The sequence below is a fragment of the Apaloderma vittatum genome, unplaced genomic scaffold (assembly GCF_000703405.1).
Source record: "Apaloderma vittatum isolate BGI_N311 unplaced genomic scaffold, ASM70340v1 scaffold23129, whole genome shotgun sequence".
NCBI classification, from domain to species: Eukaryota; Metazoa; Chordata; class Aves; order Trogoniformes; family Trogonidae; genus Apaloderma; species Apaloderma vittatum.
The window spans coordinates 38,679-64,032 of NW_009734983.1; the positions used below are offsets into that span (position 1 = coordinate 38,679).

At 35.0% G+C, this 25,354-nt stretch overlaps 1 protein-coding gene across 1 annotated transcript in view; it reads right to left on the minus strand.

Annotated features, from left to right (window-relative positions):
* The window catches only part of PPP4R4 (protein phosphatase 4, regulatory subunit 4), a 65,256-nt gene that overhangs the window by 6,337 nt on the left and 33,565 nt on the right, over window positions 1–25,354 (minus strand). Inside the window, 17 exon segments of the mRNA XM_009876459.1 lie at window positions 1–36; window positions 493–583; window positions 999–1,079; window positions 1,482–1,557; window positions 3,812–3,886; window positions 3,978–4,019; window positions 4,903–5,047; window positions 6,933–7,080; window positions 7,866–7,971; window positions 8,691–8,873; window positions 10,188–10,271; window positions 11,775–11,852; window positions 13,666–13,785; window positions 14,821–14,990; window positions 16,526–16,648; window positions 19,142–19,263; window positions 23,615–23,722. The exon segment at window positions 1–36 is cut by the window's left edge and continues 22 nt beyond it. Coding sequence (XP_009874761.1) covers window positions 1–36; window positions 493–583; window positions 999–1,079; window positions 1,482–1,557; window positions 3,812–3,886; window positions 3,978–4,019; window positions 4,903–5,047; window positions 6,933–7,080; window positions 7,866–7,971; window positions 8,691–8,873; window positions 10,188–10,271; window positions 11,775–11,852; window positions 13,666–13,785; window positions 14,821–14,990; window positions 16,526–16,648; window positions 19,142–19,263; window positions 23,615–23,722 — 1,788 coding nt within the window.

The window sequence follows — 25,354 nt, forward strand, 5'->3', positions numbered from 1 at the left end:
GATATTGAAGATGTATAGCCTGTAGCAGAGCTTTTACTTAAAAAACAAACAAAATAAAACTAAATTGCTTATTACAGAAAAGCGTTCTTCTCAATTTCATCATCCTGCTCTCTAATAATACCAGGGGCTATTTCTGAGTTTATATGAAAAAATTAAATGAGAAAGTTATGCTGAAATTTTTTTAAGAAATGTACAAATTTAGATTTGGCAGTTCATAATGAAAAAGATTTTTATTTTTAATATAAAAGATGACATATATTAACTTATAAGGAATTCATAACAATTTGTAGGCCTCAGCATGCCTTAAAATGACAATTCTTCCCTCAGTTCAAAACTGCATAATTTAATTAAACAGAAGACTGAAAATTTAGGTCACAATTCAATGAGCACATCACTACTTTCATAGATACATATGCATAGAGTAACATATAATAACAGTTGTGTTTTAGGTAAAGCTCTCTATGAGGTAAGCAATGAAGATAATAAAGATACTTAGGACACTTGTCTATGTTGCTGTATTTTGGATGTAGTGCTTGAGTACTGAAAGACTGGCTTCGAACCAACTTGGATTTTTTCTCTTTGCCTAAAATTATAAATAGCAAAAAATTTTAACATTGATATCATTGCATGTCCTCATTAATTAAAAACTTAAAAACTTGTAAATATAATTTTCTGTCAACCTATGCTAGCTGAAGGAACCGATTTAAATACTTCGATAACAATAAATAAACCTTGAAGTCACCTATTTATCATAGAATCATAGAATGGCCTAGGCTGGAAGGGACCTTAGAGATCATTTAATCCAACCTCCTTGTCATATAGTAAAGAAGAAAATAAAATTAAAAAACATGGAAAACATATTCATTTCTAAGAGTGGAATCTTCTACTACGAAACTCTGTGAAACTTTGGTGCACAGATGCCAACAGCAGTTTAGCCAGAGTTTGACCTGCTGATGCAAGATCAAAGCATTCTAGAAGAGTTTTAAAAGAGTTATTACCTGCTGATGTACCAGAAGAGGTTCCAGGAACAGAGAGAGTGATGCTTTTTGCCAACACTGATGATGTTTTACTGTCTCTACCTAAAAAAAAAGTCCAGTGTAAAATATTTGTCTCTTAAGGCTTAACTTTAAATAAAGAATGAGAACATCACATGTCACAGTCATGGGGTAAACAGTACTATCTAATCCAGTGCTACTCACACTTCAGAAATGTAATACAAATACTTGTTTGTGATATTGCAGAATGAAAAGTACAAGAGAACTAAAACTGCCACGTACTTTATTAATAGAGCCAAAAGTCTTCCTTCTAATATAGCAAGGTCAGTTTTCATAAATATCTTTAGAAATACAGAGAACAAAAAAGTTTTATTGCCACTTTTTAAAACTCTGCTATATACTCTACCAAGTGTCTCTTTTATGCTCTTTTCTACCTTTGTGGAAGAGTAATGCATGCACAAGCATGTACACAAATAAGAAACTTACGCTTCTTTTCAAACATTTTATCATTAATATTTGTAGATCTTCCATCGTTTTGCTGCTTCTCTTTTTCTAATTGCTCCTAAAAAATGAATAATTTTCTTAGGTATTAGCCAGGAAAAAAAAAAAAAAAAAAGTGTTTCAAGTGGGGAATAACATCTAATTTCTACTCTCTCCTTCTATTAGTACAACTCAGAGCGAATATCCAGAGAAAAAATTAGAGGACAGAATGAAATCAGGGTACATACCCTATACAAAAATCACACCAAAAATTATTAAGGAGCCTCAGACTTAAAGTTTGCAGTTATAACTTATTATTAAAATTATGCTAGCATTTTTATAATTAAAAAATACAGAAATTAGCAGCCAACAATGTAAAATTTTTGTGCTACACAGATATTTTGACAATAGAACTGGCAATACTTTTAATTCAAACATACAATTCAATGAAAACGTTTTTCTCAAATGTTAAGGTGTGTCACATAGGCACAAACTTTTTAAAGGTCCAAAATTAGTATCTACAGTTGATAAGGCTTTATTCAAAACAAAATCAAGTACTCCAGTTATTCAGGTTTAAGGAATTATTTCCTTTTCTGTAATATTAGCTAGCCTTAGAATACTGTTGAGAGCCCATGCACAGACAGAAGACAGTGTTAATATAGCTACATCAGTAATTTCAAAAGCCAATACTTGCTTCATGATTCTTGGTGAATAGGTATCACTCCAGCTTGAAAAAGCTATACAATATTAGCTTATTTTCTGTATTATGTTCATGATAAAGACTGCAAAGGTAACTGTAATTGTTCTACACTATTTTTTCACTTCACCCTAATTCTCACCCAAGTTAAATTAAATAAAAAAAAACAAAACAGGCAATTAATTCAGGTCAAGGTGGCTGGAATATAGTTTCTACTAAGTCAGTTACTAAAATTAAGGAAACTTATTAACATATTCAGTATTAAAACATGTAGCAGTCAGGTACATTTAACTGGGTTCAATGGCTCTTCATCTATTGGGGACTGCAACATATCACGATTCACTGCATAAATCTCCAGTTCCTCAAAAGCGTGCCTCTCACAGACAATGTTTGATGAGGCTTTTGTGATAAGAAGGTATGCTCATATCAATGGGATATACCATAAAAATATGTGTGCTCTTCTAAAGACTAGATGTAGAAACAGGGTAAAAATTAACATATAATGCACGATAACACAGAGCGCACTGGAAGCTACTTCATCACAACCTCAAATGCCTTGATCATAAAAAGCATTAATTGTATCTACCTAAAAACTGCTAAAGCTAAGTTCAAGTCTGAATACGTGTGTGGAGTTCCAGAGAGCAAAGCCTGAACCTTTGGCCTGAACTAATAGGAGATGGCAGAAAGTGCATGAGACATGGATTGAGAAAATGAGCTGCCCAAGAGAAAGCCTGCAGTACCCACTGACATCAAAGTGGGCCACAAATGCAGGCTCTGTAGCAATCCCGAAGAGGAAAAAGTGACTTTTTTTTGGACAGTCTTGAATCTGTTCTGGTTCATTACAGAGGAGCTCAACTACTACAAATCAGAGGAACCATACTAATGAATTTCAGCCTCATAAAAATCCTATCAGCTTCTTACCTTCTCCTAGTTCAGATGGAGAAGCAGAACAGAGGACTGCAGTAACCTAATGTAGGCTTTGTGAAGAGCTACTAGTCTATGCAGTAGCCCCTGCTGCAGATTTTGCTTAGTCATGGATGAAGATCAGAAGTTGCAAAAGCATTCTGCAGGCTTCTCTTTGAAATCCTAAGTAATTTGTAGCTCCTTTTGCTCTACACAACCTGCACCGAGTTTCCCTCCTGTCAAGCTGCAGATGATCGATGGCTTTTCTTTACTCCTTTTTATTCCTGGCTAACAGGAAAGCTCTCCCGGCTTCCTTGGCACAAAAGAAGTTATGACACTAATTTCTTTGCCTATGGAAGCTGTACGTGAATTTGGAGGTGTTTCATCATTTATCATGTTGTATGTGCCTGACAAATTGCTAAGTGCTCTCAAAAAAATTTCACGAAGGTATGCTGAAAGGCTTGGATTTTAGAACTATAGAGGCATTAAGTATGAGTATTTTTCAAGAAATTCCAGTTTGCTGTACTAATTGATACAACAAAATTTAGATAGTAAAGAAAAAGAAGTTGCACGTTACTTTGAGGGACTTGACTCTACTGTAAATTGTAAAATGAAACCACACATAGATTAAGAATCTCTCAGGTCTCTCCATAATGTGCACTTCCCCTACCTCAGAATTATTGCCTCATTAGTATTTAGCTATTAAAAAAGGACAGATTGTACTGATAAAATATACCATTTCCAAAAGGAGCTGTTCTTGTCTCTCTTTTTCTTGATCCAATAAATCATTTTCGTAAAATCTTTTCTGAAACTTTAAAATAAAATCAATAAAAATAAAAAATCACTACATGAAAATGAGAGTTAAAAGTTCTTGGTATTTATTAAAGTTAGGAAGTACTTACAGCATCTACAGAGATCTCCATTCTGTCCAGTTCTAACACTGTCTATAAAAAACCAAAACATTATTTATTGTTACTCAACAACATGCCACATTTTTTAACTGAGAAACTGTCCAGATAAGAAGCTTAGAATAGCAGTATTCAAAATTAAACATGCCTTTTCTTCATAAACATTTGAAGCTTCTGCTTGCATTTTTCTGCTACAAATGCAGTTAGAAAAATGTCAGAGAGTATTCTCAGAGCCCTGCTGAGTCTCACAATAAAGGACTAATGGACTATCTACCCGGAACTCAAAATACACTCAGGGAAAGCAGAGAAGCATGAATAGCTGGAACGTGGATCTAGGAACAAAGACTGAAAAAACAATCTGGAATAAGCCAGGATGCTCCACGCAGGTATTTGCTCAATCTCTCCTGAAGACTGGCTTCTTTGAAAGTAAGCATGACAATCCCTTAAAGATGTCCTTTTCTGTGAATATTCACATTGCAAACACATTTGTAACATTTCAAAAGCCTACAAATCCTTTATCTGTATATTGTAAAATATATAGATCAACAAGATATCTCTACCTCAATGAGGCAGAGATGATTTGATCATCTCTAGAGATGACTTGATCATCTTTACTAGGGCCAACCTTTAATCCTGTCTTTAGTCACCTGCTATATTTTCACAAATGGTCATTAAGCCAAAATCCTGAATCCCAGTTACCAGAAAATAACTGCAACACAAGTAACCAAGGAAACATTAACTCTATTAAATTTGACAGAATGAACTATACATCTTCTTGTAATTATTTACACACTAGATGACAGAACTCCTCAGTCTCTTGTTCTTGTACTAAGAAATCAACAGAAATTGTAACTTTGATCATCTTAACTTCTAATCATAACCCGAAGCCAAAATGCAGCTGGAAAGGAAAAATGCTTACTCTTTTTACAATAGTCAGCACATCTTTGTCTTTCTCTTGACACAAAAGTTTCCTTATACATAATTCCAACTGCTGAAGTAAATGTTTATCAGTGGGGATCTTCAGAGTAGATTTAACTTTTGGCAATAAATAGCATAGCTTCATTCTAAAAAAAAAAAAAAAAGTAAATATTCACCTTTAGATGTAGACATTTAATACGCATTATTAATCTTTGTATTGCATGCTAGGATTTGACATAACATAATTAAGTTAGCAGGTCTTATTATTCAGAAATGATTGTTGCTTATGCGCTGTTTCCAGACATACTGTAACAGTTTCAGAAACTTCTCCATAAATCAGGACTACAGTCCTGCACTGCATATCAATAAAGATTTCTTTATCTAGAAAGATAAGCAGACCTGTGGATCTTCAAAACTATCTACACATCTAACTATCAGGTAGCTAAATACTCTGGAAATCTGATCCATCCATCCAAAGGTGCCTAGGTCTGCAGTTCTGTACAACTGCAGGGATGAAGGTGTGTCAGATAGACTAAATTGATTTAACTGTATACTGGTTCCCGAAAGCAAGCCCTTATTCCCCCTACCCTAATGTCCCTGCTTCTGTCTGCAGGCTCCCCCTGCTTCTGCTGTCCCTGCTACTAGCTGGACCATCCAGCAACTCAATCAGTCCAAGCCTCAACTGACTAACAAAGCAGAAAACCAACTTACTTGAGAGGGGGAGGGCAGAAAAAAGTGGATGGTTTTCTGACAGCTTACTGAGTCCAATAAGCACTCCCCAAGGCAATGGAAGGGGCAGACAGTGTGGTTAGGATTCAGAATGAAAGAAAAGTAGTAACAGGCTATGAAGCTTTCAGAAGCTGTGAGCTGATCTGTTGTCTGAGGATGCAATTTTAAATGCAGTAAATTCAGGGAGAAAAATTATTCATATAAAATAACTAAGAAGAGAAACTTCAAACACCATGTGGATATTTTTTTATTTGTTACTAGAGTGCCTCTGTGAAGCTCAACTTTGCCTGCTTTCAAACTGAATGGTGTGAAGTACTCAGGTGAACTTAACTGTCTTTTTTGTACTAAGGACTAGAACTGCTCTTGAGGTACCGGGCTCACTGAACTGGAACACAGAAACAGGGAGCAGTGTGAAGTCCCTATAATCCAAGGGCAAATGGTTAACGACCTGCTGCTCTACTTTGACACGCACAAGTCCAGGGGGCTGGATGGGATCTACCTGAGGGTACTGAGGGAGCTGGCAGAAGTGCTCACCGAGCCACTTTCCCTCATTTATCAGCAGTCCTGGGTAACCAGGGAGGTCCCAGTGGACTGGAGGTGAGCAAATGTGATTCCAATCTACAAGAAGGGTGGAAATGAGGATCTGGGGAACTACAGGCCTGTCATCTGACCTCAGTGCTGGGGAACTTTAAGGAGCAGATCATCTTGAGTGCCATCACGTAGCATTTACAGGACAACCAGGTGATCAGGCCCAGTCAGCATGGGTTTATGAAAGGCAAGTCCTGCTTGACCAACCTGATCTTCTATGGCAACGTGATCCGCTCAGTGGATGAGGGAAAGGCTGTGGATGGTGACTACTTAGACTTTAGTGAAGCCTTCGACACCATTTCCCACAACACCCTTCTGGAGAAATTGGCTGCTCATGGTTTTGACAGGCATACTCTTTGCTGGGTAAAAAACTGTCTGGATGGCGAAGCCCGAAGAGTGGTGCTGAATGGAATTAAATCCAGCCAGCAGCCAGTCACAAGTGGTGCTCTCCAGCATGATGTAAACCACGCTTTTCACTCCCAAAATCTGACGCTTGTGATCAGTCCCTCAAACACTCAGACTGATAAGCTTCTGTGGTTTTCGAACATCATTCCAATAGTCCCCTGCACCTTTAATACTGGTCACCCTGAAGGCTCTGTGCCCTTTTACTCAAGTTTCATTATTTAAAGAAGACATAAAACCTGTAACAGTATTTCTTAACATATTATTTAAAGTTTCTGTCCTGTGCACTGCTACATACTCTTCATACAGTACCTCACATTTGCCACTGGATCATGTGTAAGTTCAAGCACAGGTAGAAAGAAGTATTTACAGAAGAATGATTTTGAAAACAGTTCCATAATGAATTCACAAGTATCTAAAAACCGAAGTCTGTTCCAGTAACTTTTTCCTTGGCCCAGTTCTGAAAAATAACAATCCACAGATATTAAGTTTTCAATGTCAGAGAGAAAACTTTTCATATGTTAACCTTTGACTTAAAGATAATAATCATACCCATAACAAGACACGGCTTCTCAGCCTCTCTTAATTCGTTCTTTCAGTGAAAAATCTAACCTTCTGAATTCAGTGACTATTTATGTCAGAGAGCAGTTTATTTCAGAAATACTGTCTGAAAAAGTAAAAATAGCAAGTGAAGTACATACTATGTTAAATAAAGCCCTGTATGTATATCGAATCACATCACAGATGTATCAAAATTACTGTGTAAACATTACGGATTGCTAATGGGAACTACTCAGACATCGAATCTATCTTTAAAAAAGCATAGCGTAGACCAGAAAGTCAATTTAGGTGACTAACTCATTCATAAATTAATTTCTCAGAAGATTTATTCAGCACTTCTTATGCTGAAGCCTCTAGTGAATTTTACTTCTATAGAGGAATTCTGCTTTGTATATTGCAGCACCTACAGCTAAGCAATTCTGGAACCAAGAAGGAGGGCTGGAGGGGTCTTGGCACACTATCAATTTCCCATACTGCCTCTTTCCAAACTCCTTTGCATAAGCTTCAGATATATCCCTCGCATATGCAGAATATGTTTCGCTTGGTGAAAATATGAGCAACTGAACATCTTCACAGTGCAATCCCTCCAATGATGCAGGAAGTTACACTGAATAAATAACCATAAATAGATCTTCAGTCAAAACAAACTTGCATCTCAAAGTAATCAAGGAAAAATTATCTTACGTTCAATCAGCTTCTGAATAACCTCATGCCTCTGTTCTTGTTTTCGGTTATAACGCAAGTAAACGCAAAGAGTTCGAGCAGCTGCTTTTTGGACTGGCAGGACATTCTTTAAAGAGATAAAGGAAACACAATTAAACATACCTGAAAGAATAGGAGTAAAAATGTACAAAATTCTAGAAGTATAAAAAACAGCTAAAAACTAGCCTTAGTTTTATGTTTTGAAATAACTGGCATAAAATAAGAGAGAGTAAGGAATTCTGCCCTATTTATGAGACACCCACTTCTTTATCCTCTCTAACTTGTTTATTCAAGTATTTCAAAAATGCCTTAGGCATTCCATGTTTGGAAGGCAGGTATTAGAAAATAAAACTTAACATCTTTTACAACAGACGTGCTCTACTTCTGAATTAATTCAATATATTTTCAGACTGGCTCTAAACAACCAGAACAGTGTTCTCTCATAAGGAATGGAACACAATGAAAACTAAAGTATGGAATCAGGAAAAAGAAAGAGTATCTCAGAGCTAGAAGTTTTGATTTACCTAGAAACAAACGGATAATGAGCACAAGGAATGGAAAGAAGTCTGGTGTGGAAGGAAAAACATGACAATCTGTCAATCCAGATTTTGCTCCTTGAATGAGGAGGGTTCTCAGAGCAATTTCTCAGTCTTATAAAAAAACCCAACCAAACAATCACAGGCTGATATGCCATATGCAGTGAGAAACAGTACTTTAAAATTAATATAGTATACAAAATACTACACATCACAACTATCTGATGGTCATTGTTCTAAACAAAAAACAATGGAAAAGAGGCAGACTCACGTTTGTCAAAATGATTGTCAACATTCTGTGAAGAAAACGGTAATAAATCTGATCACTTGATATGATGTGAGGGAGACATGCGTATTTTTGTAGTAACTTCTCATGAGTTCTCCATTTTAAAGAAGTTGCTGCTCTCTGTTCTGCTGTTGTTAATGCAGGAATCAAGTCAGGAATAGACAATAACTAGAAATAAAAATATAAATATTAAATACTTTTAGGTCTTCTAGCAGTATGTCATGTTATCATGCTTAAAAAGCCCATCACAACAATGTATGAAAGGAAGAGATTTTAAGCGATCAATTAATTCCTTTCTTCAGACAGGATTAGCTACAATGTGACCATTTCCAGTAAGCATGAGTCTAAGTTGTTCTTAAAACAAATAAATTATTAGGTTTAAACAATCTTCCCTAAGCAGTAAATCCCACTTACGTAGTCAAAAAGCTATTCCAGTACCTAACTAAATATACTTGCATTTCCAACCCCTCCTCCTGACAAAGAAAAACTAATCACTGTTCTCTTTGTAATACCCTTTTGCAGATACAGAGATCATTACAACGAATCTCCCCAGTCTTCTCCTTCTCAAATCAAATAAATCCCATTTTCATTCTAGACTCTTTATCTTTGCAGCTATTCTTTTCAGCTCCATAATTAATTTCAAAGGAACTATATACCTTTTCTCAGTAGGAAGCAAAGACTGTACAGTAGCCAAACTAAATTCTCTTTAGGACTAAGACAGATTGCCACATTTGACATTGCACTTGTTGCATGTTATATACAGTTACAGCTGTAAACATCTCACAAATTTACGTTTTAAATTACACTCTTCTCTTTTGTCCACACAGGAGAGTAAAATTATTCAGTTCTTCTATTGTTGGAACATCTCATTTTTTCTATACATTTAGGAAATATGCTCAAAACAGCATCTTGAAACAAGAGGTGATCTTTTAATTTCCACTTTACAGGTGAGGAATCACTGAATAAACCATCATCCAGAGCCACATATAATTAAATTAGTAAAGTTGGGAGCTGAATACAGATCTCCTAAATCCTAATTCAGTGACTGTACTTTACGGAACAGGCTTCCTTCGAGAAGAAACTGTGTTTGAAAATGGCAGCCATGAGAACTTGCCATATCAATATAAAAAATAAAAAAAAATTGGTATCAGCTATCAATCCTTTAACATGAAATCAAGTTTTGTTTTAGTTTAACAATTGTATTTCAAAATTTGATCTATTTCAGGAAATCTGTAGTTAATTAGAAAAAGAGCACAGATAAACTGTTCATTTTTATATTAAGTCTAATCTTTCAAAATCGTTTTTTTTTAATTCTGGAGTTTAGGAAGTCAGCAATCAAAAAAGCACAGAAACTTTATATATCTCCAAAGCAGAAATTAATCATAAAAGTCTCTTCATGCAATATATGTCTGAACAACTTTGCTGCTACATGCATTTAGAAAACAAATTAGAAAAAAAAAAAAACAACATGAAACTACCCACCTTGCTTTCTGATCCACCGTTTTCTCCTCCATTAGTCATTAGTTCAAGGATTTCAGGAAGGTGACCTACCAGGGCATCTAACACCTATTTAAAGAAAGGCTGCTTGAATGAGGACTGTAAAGTAACTTGACTCAATTATCATCTCTCACCAACATATCCCTGCTGACATCTTTTATGTTACAGTTCTATCACATTTATGTTTAAAAAAAAAAAGTTTAAAAAATTATGAGGACTGGACGTTAAAATTGTTTCATATAGTAAGTAGTGTAAGTATTGTAGGTTTCAGTTTAGGAAATCAAACTACAGCTTTGATTTACGTGAATACCACAGTCAATGCTTTCCAAACCATCTACAGCACATATTTGAAAATGAACATTCATTCTTAAGAAAGATCTGTATTGCATAGATAGTTAAGAGCCTCAACACAAAGACATGTATTTTTTATATTTGTCGGCTGAATCTCAAAAGTCTCAGAAGCTCTTTTTCTGCTTTAAGAAAAACTTCAGTTGACATGTTAAAATAGAATATATAGCCTGTATAAATAGAAATAACTCTACCTTCAAATACTGTAATACTTGAAAAGTACATAAATATTTTTGGCACCAATTCTGACTGAGATAGAATGTAAGATAAAGTATTACATATTTTTTTTATTATTTATATAACTGTATAGGGATCAAACCAAGGAATTTTTCAAAATCACCAGATGCTTCCGAGTCTCCACTTTCAGGTGCTCAACCTGAAAAATCTTTTAAGACAGGTCAGAATTTCATAAACTTAAGCAGATGTTGTGTGGACACTCTTAACTCCCTTGAAAATGTCTAGCAAAGGGTACCAAAACAAAAAAGGAGCACTTGACAGCCAAACTCATTTTTCCATGTCATATCCAAAGTTCCTACACGGAAAGCAAAAATTATCAACTATTGGAATAACTGATATCAGTGAAAACGGTGATTTTATCTCAGACATGAGTATTTGTCTTTTCTCCAATCCAAAAAAAGTCCCATTAAATTGTCTGTAATATAGCTAAGTGATAGCTATAGCTAAGTTGGAAATTAAGCCTGCATAAAAGGTAGGTACTCTAAACTAAACTAGGAGGTACCCTAAACTAAACTGTGTCACAAACACCCACAGACTCTCTACCAGATCTTGGACCCAAACTCCTTCCATAAAACTTTATCTTTGAACCACTCACAACTTCCTCATCTCTTCAATCAGAGAAACAAAAATAAAACAAAGCAAAAACCTTGAGCGCCATCAATGATTATTTTAATATAATATCAAACCCAAATCTTTCCACATAATTTGTAAGTTAATAAATAATAGAGCAATTAAAACAATTTAGAGTAAGTATTTTGAAAAGGTAATAAGTTCATTGTAGGCTTACTACATTCAAACACCTTCCTATTTTCCTCCTTTTTATTCAGTAGGAAGGCTGTCAACTTTACAAAGCATCTGGGAAACATAAGTAAAAGCTGTTGATCATTTCAAACAGTTACTCTGCTGCCTTATTACAGAGTTATTAAACATCATGATAATATGCCTCAATGTCACAAGCAAAATAAAGTTCCGAGAAAAGTCTATTACCTCCAGTGACTCATCCTGTAATAGTGTAACCAGTTCTTTATGTATTGTATACACATCAGAATTTAAAAGCTTAGCAACCTAGAAAATGACAATAAGATAGTAAGTTGAAACGTTTTTTAGTTCCAAGGCACTACACCAGCCATACTGCACGCGTTCATTTTACAGGAAGCGTGAAGAAGGGACGCAGAACAATTGTTTAATATCAGCCTTCTAAAGTTGTGTACTCTCCCGCTGAATACAATAAAAATATGCTCTTACATAAAGATTATGACTCAAGAAACACACCCATTATCGAACCAAGAAAAGCACTTTTAGAATTAACTCCATTTCACATTTACCAAAAATTTTTAAGACTGTATTACAAGGCTAGAAAAATTCCTTCTGGAATATTAAAACGCTGTATTTATTGCTGCTTAGGACAGTGACCAGTCAGTCTGCTAAATAATTTACTAAAGACAAAATGTAAAAATTGGCTTAGCCTGTGCTGGATTTTAAGTTTCCCCAACCTTTCCCTCTGAAGTTTTCACTTCTTACTTCTTTTTCGACTGTGATTCATAAGTCATAAATTTCTAAAAAACACCAGCAATCCATCTTCATACTGTTAAAAACGTTTTAGGGCAAATATGAGAAAAACTTGAGGAATGAGATTTTCACCATACGGAATATTTAGATGTTGCTTTTTAATGTTTTTTTTTTAATTTATATAAGTGAAAAGAAGACCTTATTTCCAATCAAAATGAAGCCTTAAGGAACAGGCTACAGAAAGGGTGTTTTTTTTAAAATCAGTAAATAAATAAATAAATCCACCTAGAAGTGAATGCCATAAATTAGTCATGGGGCTGTCATGTGGTTGCCTAGTTATGGTGTTAAAATTACATCAACCATCACCAAGTGTACATTTAGACCAAGGTATCATTTTACGGGTTTTTTAAATGAGCTAAAATACTTTGCTTATATTCAGACAGTACCTTAAAAGTGTTATACATCTAAATCAAAATATTATGTAGAATTAAATGGTAATTTTACAGTTTCATCAATTGCTTTGGATTATCACTCATTAAGACAAGGTACCAGTAGGTATATAGAAATGGAAATCTATTCATCTTTCTTATGATGGTGGAAATAAAGCCAGTTATGCCTCTACTAGTGATTAAAATACTTTCAGCAAGCTGCTTAACTTACCAATTTCCCCAGCAACAGAATGGGATAAAAGGCTAGCTCGAGGATTGAAACACAAGGATTCTCAGTAAAACATTATGAAAACTTTGAAGCTCTCCCAATATGAGTTATGACAATCAGGACAGAGTGTATTTTCCTGTCTGGAATTCACTCCATATAGCTAGTAATATCTATTCAGTTGTACATGTTTTTTAATTTTTATGAAAAGAATACAGTGGAACTTATGTAAACTGAATTGAGTAACATGAATACATATGCTTGTACTTCTGTATAAATTTCCAAGTAGTTTCATATTAAATTGAGCATTTAACTTAGTTTTGATCCATATAAATATTAGCCACAGAATACCAGCGAGCTGTACAATTCCAAAGAAGGTTTTCAGGACCAGAAGCGGCAAGTTCCTTTCTCCTGTTTGCCTCACTGTTTTCTAATAGCATTGAAAACCTTCAAATATTGTAATTATTACAATTGCTTATGTTCATGGCACTAGACCATTAAAAGTTTCTTCTAGCTTTTGCTCCTGTAGTCAAATGTCACACATTTAGCTAAATATAGGGGTTAGAAAGGACTTAACATCTTTGACAAACTAAATATTCCAACAAGTTTTCTCAGGTTTTTATTTTGGTTGAACAGTCAGGACTGTAAGCTTAAAGAAGAAAGCAACATAACAGAAAAACATCTGAGTACTAACAAAGAACCATTACAGACTTACTTCATAGAAGCTGACGGCCATAGTATATCTGACAGGAACTTCAGGGTCATGACAAAGGCAGAAGAATATGGAATATAGTTCTAAATGGAAGTTCTTTGGATCCACAAAAACAATCATGGCCTGTAGAAAGACAAAGTCTTTTATTAACTGAATACCTAAGGGACCATTCCGTCAGGGATTAGCAGGTGAAAACACTGAGGTACCACCAGAAACACACTTGGGAGAGAACGGGTTGTGATTTTAAAGAGGAAGTGTGGCATTTTTGATGGTCGTGTGAAAGTATATGCAGCAGATAAATTCGGGAATTGGGAACTAAATTGGATTTATATGTCTTCCAGACATTCGGTAGGCATTTCTTCTGAGACATATTAACCCCACAAGATATAAAACTTTAGTTTTATAAATATTGTTGATGCTTCCATATACTAGTGGAAGCTGCACTGGTGATTTTAAAAACAAAGAACATTTTAGCAAGCGGCAAGGCAAGCATCTGAATTCCAACAAAACTGTGTACATATCTTGGTTTTCTGCAAATAAACCAACAGATGTCTACCTACATATAGGGTGCTTATATTTAAAAGGTAGAATTAAAATAACTGTATATTGGCTCTCAGTACAAACATATTTTGTTTAAATACAAGTGCAGAATGTCAAAATACAAAGTATATTTACAAAAACATGACTGGTAAGTTTAAAGACCTCACATAAACTTGGAAAGATTTTCTGTATTCAGGAAGGAACATGACTAAAGCAGGAAACCACCCAGATTCAGTTTTCAGCTCCCTAGAACACCACAGCACACAGCAAATGCAAAAACCCAGCTTTGAGCAGTTTGCAACTGGGGACTGTTTCACAGCCATTTTCTCAAAGCCTTGCGCTACAGGTTTAGAGAAAATGTGTAGGAAAGAATAAGACCAGTAACCTCTTGGAACTCTGCTCTTTCAGTCAAAACTTGACAATGAATTTCTGAGGTGTTGCAAAGGGGAATCTTTCCTAGCACCTCTTTTGGAAAACCTCTCCTTTAAGCCATTAACTGAAGCTTTCCAGGACAGAAAACTACAAAGTTGAGAAGAACTTCTCTATCACTCATGAAGCCCTATTTAGTGAATTATATGCATAACCCAGCTTATTCAACTTTAAATTAATGTTACTTACTGGAAAATTGTAAGCACAGTTCTTCCTCACTGAAGTATACTTCTTTTCCTGTTCCAGAGTTTGAAGTTGTAATTGATTATCACTGTGTCCATTTTCCTGTTGTAAACCCAGTGTGGAAAGCTTCTTATAAAATTCCAAAAACCGTAAGTGCTGTTCAGGAGTAAAAATGCCTAAAAAACCAAAGGTTTACTTTCCTTATTACAGATGCTATTAATAATGACCCAAATAAAATCTCATTTACAAAACTATCAAATATGTCAATATTTATCCCTCCTCCTTCCCTATCCTCAGTCTGGCAGAGTATCATAAGTATACATTATAGAGAAAAAAGTGATCACAGAAAAATTACAGCTAATCATAAGAGTGAATCTTAACTTCTGTTTACATAATTCGTGAAACACAACTTTAACTGCAAAGTTGCAAATACATTTGTTTGCTTCACTAATGCTGTTTTCTTCCTGATTAAATTTTTTAAGATCCTTATCTAAATTATCTAAATTGATTAGGCCATGCTGTTTCAGATAACGAAGAGGTGTAAGAATAAAATCTGAAAACTCAGAATAAACTGGAAGCCTTTCCTTGATTGTTCAATGACTGGTACCAAAAAGGTTGAAACGCTTAATGCTTTTATTTCCTTTCTCAAATTCCACTAGTATTATCAGGCTCAGTACAATTAATAACTGTGACGAAGATTCAAGCTTGTTTTTCACACTGAAAAATATAAACAGCAACATAGATCGCAAAACACATGAAGTAACCTTTTAAGTTTGTTCAGCTCTCCTAAGGCGCAACACTTGAAGAAAAATACAAATTTGCCAGACACAGTTCAGAAGTTAAGAGAGATCAGCAATTAAAGCCATTCAACCTAGAGAAAAGAAAGACTGGGAAGACAGGAGTATGCAAGAGGGACTGTCCTAGCTCTGTGTTTCTGAAAAGAACAGTTTGGCACCGTGGAACCATCCTTTGGAGATATTTATAGTGAAGCAACTATATTGTTGTTATTTATAGTGAAGTCACTTTGATAGTCTCTAACACAGTCATAAAAGGATCATTCTAAAGATCCGTAAGGAAGAGGAAAAGGTTTAAGAGTCTAGTGGGAAATTGTCTATAACGTAAAATCATTATTCCAGGTAAGCTCTGTATAGAGGGTATATGGTGGGCAGAATGATCAAGGAAAGATCTGCTCTGTGCACGTGAAAACCACAAAAATTACGGGTACAGTTTTAGCCCCACCTACAAGTAGGTCTCTTTTTTTCACTGAAGATCCCTATGAGCCACACTCTGTACTGTCCCCCAAAAACCCTATCAAGCCCAGAAGTGCACGTATATGGTTAACATCATTTTCAAAGCTTTCTACTTTAAAAAATTCAGTCATTCATCTCGGAAGCTCCAGAATATGCAAGAAGGAATCAAAACAAATCAGTCAAACCAATGAACACTAATCACAATGTTTTCATCTCTGACCCTGTCTAAACAAAAATCTCTGTCTCTGTCTAAACATAGAAAAACCAATAAACAGATCAACGTCCAAAGAGTAAATTCACAAAATCCAATACTTATGCAATAGATGATTTCAGATTCTTACTTCCATATTTCCTTTCCTAACTATTGTTTCATTCGATACATTTGAATCTGGACAAGGGCTTCAAATTCTCCAATCTTTCCTCATTTTGAAGATTTTTTTTAAAGGAACATTAAATCATACCATATAATCCATTGCACAGTTTCCCTAAATGGAAAGATAAAGAAACTAGGATAGATTCATCCGCTTTGAAGGATTTTTCACAGAATGATTTCACTAAGGGGAGCACAGTTTGACCCCTGTCATCTGAAAAACAAAAGAATTTTTAAGTTAGCCATTTGTCAACATCAAAAAAAGAGCACAGAAGTAGACTTCCATAGTAAGTTATGAAAAATCTCATTTAATATGCTCAGGAGTATTTTTGGCAGGCACTCACTGGAGATAGAAAACAAGAGGTATAGAGAATGACAAACATGCTACAAGTCCTAAATACAGGTCCTAAATTTTAATACTTTACCCTCTTTCTTTATTTTTAGGAAAAACGCATCCCCACAAAAGGATGAGACAGAGAAAAAATGAACAGTCACTAACTTCTCCATTCACAAGGAATACAGGGAGAGAAAGAATACTGCTGAACTCCTACAGTAAGAAGGAATATAGCAAGATCAAGACTAGACATGAAAATACCAGCAAAAAGAAAAATCTGGTTACACTGAAGTGAATTTTTTCCACCTACTGAGAAGAGGTTCTCTTGGTAAACAATAAATACGCAGAGGAACAAAAGAATTAAGGGCAGAGGAAAGAAATTAAATCATTTAGAAACTAAAGTAAAATCCAAGCACTCTGCCTCTTTATAAAACAAAGGAGTAAATGTTCACAGTAATTTATGTGTTTTGGCTTGTTTTACACAAAATACTGTATTTTACCATGTTCAAGTTTTAAAAGGATTAGGAAAATTCAGTAAATAATTATGGCTGAGCAAAATATTTAGGTTGACCTAAGAAGTACTTTGATGTTGTGGGAAAGAAATCTGAGGATATAATTTTGGGTCATCTACCTTCAAAATGTTCATTTTCTAGTTCAGCCACGAAACTAAAAATGACACAACTCAAATTTTTAGAAACACATTCCTTACAAACCTGTAAATAATCCTCTACTGTTTTCTACAAGCTTTGTCTCAAAAGCTAAAAAAAGTAGTTAAAGCAATTGGAGGGAGAGGGAGAGGGAGAAGAGTGAAGACTGGGAGATGCAATGGGGACTACAAACTTGACAGCATCAATGCAAAGGCTCAATAATTTGAAAATTCATCTGCTACTACACTCCACCAACACAAGCACTAACTATGAAAAAGTCCATTTACAGTATTCTCCCCAAAAGTCTCCCATTTTTTTGTGCATATGGCTTATATGCACTCATGCATTTTAGTAATTCATCACCAAGTTCCTGTACAGTAAATATTTGCTACTCACTTATATATCAGGAAAGAGGAGTAGAGTCAGTAAGATAGAAGTGAGGGTGGATGCAAAATAGAGTTGCTAATGAAGATAAACAACTGAAGAGTTTGGAAAAAGACAGCATAAAAAGCAAAGTGGCAAATAATGAGCAGTGATCGACAATATAAAATATCATTTCACATATACTATAGCAATGGACTTTGCTGCTTTGTACATTTCCTGTTGTAAAGAAAAAAAAAAACAAACACAAAACCAAAACCAAACAAGCAAACAGCAGAGAGCACAACTGATACAGAGTCAGAAAAGCTGGTTGTTATGTCTTCTACATCCCCTGAAAAAAAATAATCTAAAAACCCAGCTGACTAGAGGACAAGGCACAGTAGTTACCCAGAATGTTCCCCTATACTGCAGAAGTCCCAGGAGGTCTCCTTAAAGCTTGTCCCAATCAGTGTTGCAGTGAACTCCTGATGAGAACCCCAGAGCCATGTGTGCAGGTAACCCATCATCCCTGTGCCACAGGAACCCGGAAGAGAACAGAATTTCTCCTTCCTCACATGGAGCCACAGACACCCACCCCTGCACCGGGAGAACTATGTATTATGCATGTTGATCAGAGGAAAGATAGAGAGTGCTGAGAAAAATACAAGCCCTGTATTTTCCATTTTAAATATATAAAAGTTTTATAAAATACACACGCTTTCTCATGGCAAACCAAAAAGCCTTCAGTGCCATATACCCACATGTTTAAAGGGATTTAAATAGCAATTGCTGATGCAAAAAAAAAAAAAGCACTCAACTGTGCACACAGCTGTTTATGGGACTTGAAGAACTATTTTCTGTTCAAAAATTTAAAATTTATTTGACATATAACACTGGATCTTAAGGATTTACAAATATAACTTGCCCCAGACTGAGTTCTTCAGCTCAGAGGGCAGGTCAAGGTCTGTAATTAGGACTGGCTTCAGTTAGGAGGCAAAAACTAGTTAACAGCCAAAAAAAAAGCATAAGCAACTGCATCTATTGAGATAACATTTTGTGTTCTGTGTATTGATAGCACTGAGTAAATACCAACCACCCAATATTCTTACATTTATACAGTAACTTTACTCATTCCATTTACATTCATGACATTAGAAACTTGGAATAAGACAACTGATTTTGTGGACATCTGGTTCACCTTTCTTTAAAGTTATTAAGTATAAAGGAAAGCATAAAATACATAAAGGATAAAATAATATACAAAATAAACTCATAATGCCTGAAGAAACAAAACAAAACAAGAATCATTTATAAAATGCATTAAAGCATTAAGAATTGGGCTAGTAAACTTCAATTTCATTCTTACCTGCATCAAACATATCAAGCAGATTCACTAAAGTCTCAAAAGCTGCAAGGCGTACACCGCTGCCCTCATCTCTTGACAGTTCTACTAGCTCAGGAAGCACCACAGTTTTTGTTAGTTCTGACCTGCAAAGTGAAGCAAGCAGTCAAGTAAAAATATATATTGAAAAAATACTGCTACAGCAAAAGAGACTTCTTCCGTGAAATATTCATTTAGACATTCTCTGGGTTGTCAAGAGTGAAAAAAAAAAAAGTCGTCAACAAAGTTGTAAGAAAATGAAGATTAAATAAAAACTCTAGTTAATTTCAGGATTTTCTTATCTGCCAGTCAAAGAAACATGCAAGTTTAAAATACGAAACTTTATCACTAAAAGCATTCAAATTAGTTTGAAATAAATCAGAAAATGCAGTTTGAAAAAACTCCAGAGGAGTCCAGCTACTTCCCCACGTCACTAAGAAAACTCTTCTGATCAAATACACAGAAACCGCTCAATGGAATGGTCCAAAGACAAAATGATTAAATATGAGTATGTTGGAATGAAGTGTCTGTAAATCTTATGCTTCAAAGACAAACACTCTTTACAGAGGGGAAAGCAACTGCTGCTCAGAGAAAATATGGTTTCTCTCTTCATCCAAATGCTAGCTTTTAGGCCTGTTTTAAAGTAGAAGAGAAAGTATTCTGCTTGTCTCTTTAGGCCTTGGTAATTACGAGCACTGTCTGCATGTGTGATGGTCCTGACAACTTGAATCTATACATTGGCAGTAGATGCTGTATTAGGGACTGGCTTTGAAATGAGAGTTTAATCAGAGAGGTGACTAAGGAGAAGTTAAATATTCTTGATATAGAAACATCTGTGAAGTAAGGTGACTTGCATAAGTAAGATGGAAAGAGATTTGCTTCTTGGAGCTACAAACCAGCATAATTTACCATGTCCACATGTGTAACTGACTCCTGATTGCTTTAAGAGACTAGAAAGATCTTTTCCACAGCCCTCGCACGCTCATTTTTTTTATTTATACTAGCTGAGATTTCTAGTGCTTGAATTTGTCTGCATTCAAGCTAAACAGTCCATTTTGTCCTGTTCTCATGTACAAGCTCTTAGTCTGCTCCTCAATTAGTGAAAGCTGTTGTAAGCATCACATCTCAGGAACGGGATATCAGGTTATAATAACCAGATATCTGTCCTTCTGTGTATACAGTGTCCAAAACATAAACTGCAGGGAAAAAAATTACATGACATGATAAAATTATACTACATGAGCATTAACCAAGACGACAAAATCAGAACTATGTTTGACACTTAGAGCAACTGTGTATAAAGAGTTTAGATGCTGTCATTTCAGTTAGTTTTTAATACACAAATGATCACAACCTCCAGGATGGCAGATTTTTAGTGAAATAAAAATACCCCAAAATATCCCTTCCAATTAGATTAAACAACTAACAGCTGTTCCTTTTTAAGTCAATATGAACAGTAACACTTGCAAATGTTTGTAACCAGCAGTGATTTGCACCTTCCAGAGTTTATTGTTACCAGCAAATCACCATGTAGATAACAATACTCTTCCAAACAATCATTCATCTACAACTATGAGAAAAATGACATGATACCATTTAGCAGTAACATCACTAAATATTAAAAAGAACCAATGAGACTTTTGTCTTATTATGCCTTCAATATTATCTTAAAATGTGCTTATTTCTGTTCATTTAATTGTCTGTATTTTCCTTCTACCTATTCACCCTCAACATGAAATATCAGAAGAGTTAACATACAAAAAATACCAACAGCTTGCCATTTGTTGTGAGATTAAAGAATCTAAATCATTGGGAAGGGACTACACAAAAGCCTGAGAGAGAGCGCAGTGTATATGGATGCACCTATGCTAAAAATAAACACTGGAGAGCAAAGAAAGAAAAATATATAGAAGGGACAGCTAATTGATAACTATGTATTTAGTGCAACTAAACCAGTATTCTATGGCTGGGTAAATTACCAGTTAGACTGTCACTTGTCACTGCATGACACCTACTTTGTTTTAAGACTTCCAGCTCCCAAGTATAAAGCACTCAAAGCTACCACTAAAACCATTTTTCGGTTCTCCGTAGACTGAGCCACAGAGCAGGCAATCTGTGCAGCGGCACACTTTTAAAACATAAAAAAAAATGTTTCTACTTATATCTGAATGTTTTTTATCTATACATATATCCTAAATAAAAGTTATTTTATTCAACATAACATACCTACATTTTTTTAAACAAATACTTTGCTGTATTATGCATCACAAATCATTTTCAAAGCCAAAGTCATACGATTACTCCTCAGCTCTTGACCATAGCAGAAGGTAACTACGAAGGTTAGAGGAATCCATGGAAACACAGACAGCAACTCAAATAAGACATCAAAAAAATATCATGGGTCTGAGTTGCAGCAAATGAGAAAGGAGGAAGGAAGGTGATTGAGACAGACAAGAATATACAGCCTGGGAAGGGTCAGGGGACCCAAGGATAGGACCATACCCTAAAATAAAGACACAGAAATCAGGAAGCAAAACAAAGAAAAAAAATACAACACTTTGGAAATGTGTTTTTGTGGATTCCCACTTTAGTGGTATCAAAAAAACTTCAAACAGTTAGAACTGTCCCTTCCTTCAAAACTCAGTAGGTAGGGTAAAAAACAAACTGGTCATTCTCTGAAAATAAGCAGATGGCAGAGGGGTTGGATTAGGTGATCGCTAAGGTCCCTTCCAACCTAAGCATTCTATGATTCTATGATTTCATTCATATTTAATCTCCATTAAATAGAATTCAATCATAAAATGCATAAAGATGTATCAACAGACTGCCCAGGAAAGTGGTGGAGTCACCATCCCTGGAGGCGTTCGAAAAACCTGTAGACTTCGAGACATGGTTTAGTGGTCATGGTGGTGTTGGGTTAATAGTTGGACTTGATGTTCTTAGAGGTCTTTCTCAACCTTAATGCTTCTAGGACTCTATGCGATACATGCATACAGAAAAATAAATACAAACTCTAATTATTCAATAATTTCGTTTAGTAAAAACGTGTGTTAATTTTTCAGTTTTGCAAATATAAATAATAAGACAAATACTCCTTTCTTTCCTGTAATCACATGTTCTTTTAAAACCAAAGCCATTCAATATGGAAAATGTTAAAATGATTTACCGTGCTAATCTGCATTTTGTTATGAAAGAAAGTTAAGTACAAAGACAAATGAATAATTTCACTCCGATGAGTAATATTGCATTTTCATATTATTCATATCCTCCGAACTTCTTCAGGACAAGCACATTGCAGAAGAGCTGCCTCAAGGACATATATAAAATTATATTGTATGCAATAAACACATTTCCCAGCCTGTTGCTAGAGAAAGTGGTAAGTTAAAGACCTTACCAAAACAAAATTAAACTAAGCACATGGCAGTAATGCTTAGTTCTTGATGTGAATATTCATTCTCTATATCTCAGTAAGCTAAAACACTGCCTGAACATATGCTTTTCCAGTATTCCACTGCTGAGAAGTAAATTGTATTGTTTCAGGAATTTCTGGTGTTTTGATTTGTTTGTTTGTTTTAAATAATGCAGATTCTAAACTACAACATAATTCTCCATTTAAACTACAAAAAAAATCATGCTACAGCCACAGGAAGGCATCTTTTTTGCAAATACCAATACTAAGACTCTGAAGTGTCTATTTACCATACCTTTCAAATGACATTTCAGTTTCAGCCTCATCTTCGAATTTGCTCCTAAATTCACAATTTTACAGGTGAGAGGTACTCTTAAGATCTAATCTATCCCTGCTGTGTAACACAGTGCAGGGAACCTTACTTGAATATTTCTTCAAGTATGTAAGAAAAGTTGCTTTTTTTTTTTTCTTCTTGACACAATAACAGGTGAACAGACCTGGAATTTTAAAATATTTGTTCACTCAGAGACCAATCCAGTATGGGTAGTTAACATGTTCAATTTATTAAAATAGAAGTTTCAGACTTTTTATGTTCCTATATGTACAATATCAAAGGTCTTCCAGCTTAGAGTAAGTTGATACTGAACAGAAATTTGCTTAGAAAAACACACTTAGCATCGTATCGCAGAAAACTTTCCAGTAATTATTAGAAACTGCTAATACTTGCCATAATCCTCTTCCATTTAAAAAAACCTGATGGTATCAATGGATAATAGAAATGCTTTCAAGAAGCTATGGATGAACTCATTACTTACAAAGAAGTGTTCTTTGCATGGTTCAGCATTTTTACTATCAGAGAGAAACAAAACAACTGAAAAAGGAAAAAGCGCCAGGTGCCAACAGCCAATTCTTAAGACACATCTGTACACTCCAAAATCATTGAGTATGCATGAATTAAGTTAAAAATCTTAAAAGGAGTTTTTAAGTTACAATTAAATATTTTAGAGAAAGATTTTGCACCTAGAAGCAGTTATGCAAATTGTACTCACCCTACTCCTTGAGCTATATGTTCCAGTTGCCGACACATGCAAGTTCTCACTTCATACTCCACATCATGGCACAGTGATTTTACCAGTGGAAGAATCTCTCTTTTAATACTAAAAATGAAAATATTTTTGTCAACATATAGAAGAATATATAAAACCCACTATGTAGTACTCAAATTTTACCTACATGTTATTTATAATGACTTTTTTTTAAAAATAATTTCTCAAACACAGTAAATGATTTTTCTGAAAATTTATAATTACAAAAGAATACTGTACAGCAGACACAAATATGTGCTATAAAGCAGCAGAAAATTAACTATTTACAGTCATTATAATTTACTCATATTTAATCTATTTTTTCCAATACGAAAATAGTAGGTAGCTTAGAGATGCTGTCCCACTTAATAATCATCCTCAGTACAATTTTTGAACAGCCACTCTCCAAATACAAAGACTTTTTGTACATAAATGGAAGTGCAAGTAATTGTCTCTAACACCTTATCTTTGGTATGCATGTAGCACCAAAGAGATAGCTGGTAAGGAAGTATACAAAAAAATTAAGAGTAGAAGCTTCAGTTCTAAAATGTCTATGTGCAAGCAGACCTAAGGATTCATGTTAAATAATGGCAGATACAAAATAACTATTTTGAAAACTATTTAAGTAAAAACACACACTAAACTTGGCAGGATCAGCCATTGTGTTTCCTTTCACTGCATAAGATGCTGTCATGAGTATTCATAAAATATCTCTATGCAAATCCTTATGTTGTTGCAAAATTCAAGAGAAATAATATGAAGCCAGAGACAAGAAAATTTTCAGGTGGGCAAAATTTGGCCTCAAGTCACAAAAATTGGACAATGCCTCGGGAGTTTGGCATTTTAGAATACTCCCAAGTAGGGACTAAGAAAAAAATACTTGTTTTTAACTAACTGTTGGAAGAGAGAATAAAAAAACCTATGTTCTATTCCAAGGCTGGGACTTTTTCACTACTCTCTAAACTAACCTGGAAGTCACAGGAAATACTAAAGAAAAGATTTTAATTACAGCATAAATTTCATGAGGAAAAATTCTGAAGAAGAATACAAAGATATGCTCATATACTGCCTGTTCCTGAGGCCAGACATGTTTCCTGAGCCTATACCAAGGCCCCTTCTCCTGCCAGGGGAATGAGAGGGTGTCATGAATGTTCCTGAGCCTGCCACAACCGAAACATGTGGATCCAGGTCTTTTTTCAGGCCTCTGCACTGCACGCAGAGTTCTCTACCAGGGGGATCACTATGCCACCTTCTTAACAAGTAGCTTCTGTATGGAAATGGTGTTAACTATGTGTTCACTGAAATGAGGGGTTTCTTATCTCTGAACAGCAAGGAATCATGCTGAAGGTATGATTATTTGAACTTATTACAGCTAACATTAGCTTAATTTCTCACACGAATTCCAAGTGATCTGGAAATACACTTTATTTTCATGAGAATGTAGGATCAAATAAAAACAACTGCAATTCTGCCAGAATTCTACAAATTCTGAAGAAAATGATTTGAAGGCTTTGGCAACATTCTCAAAAAATACTACATTACCATCCTCATTAACTTTTGCATGTCCAGCAAGCCCAGTCTACATAATGAATGAAGGTGTAGAGAGCTTCCTTTTGGTTGCTTCTAGTTCTGTTTTACTGAAGAAAAAAAATCTGAATTTAAAGAAATTTATTCCTAAATGTCTTGTCATACAGTCCTGTTGTT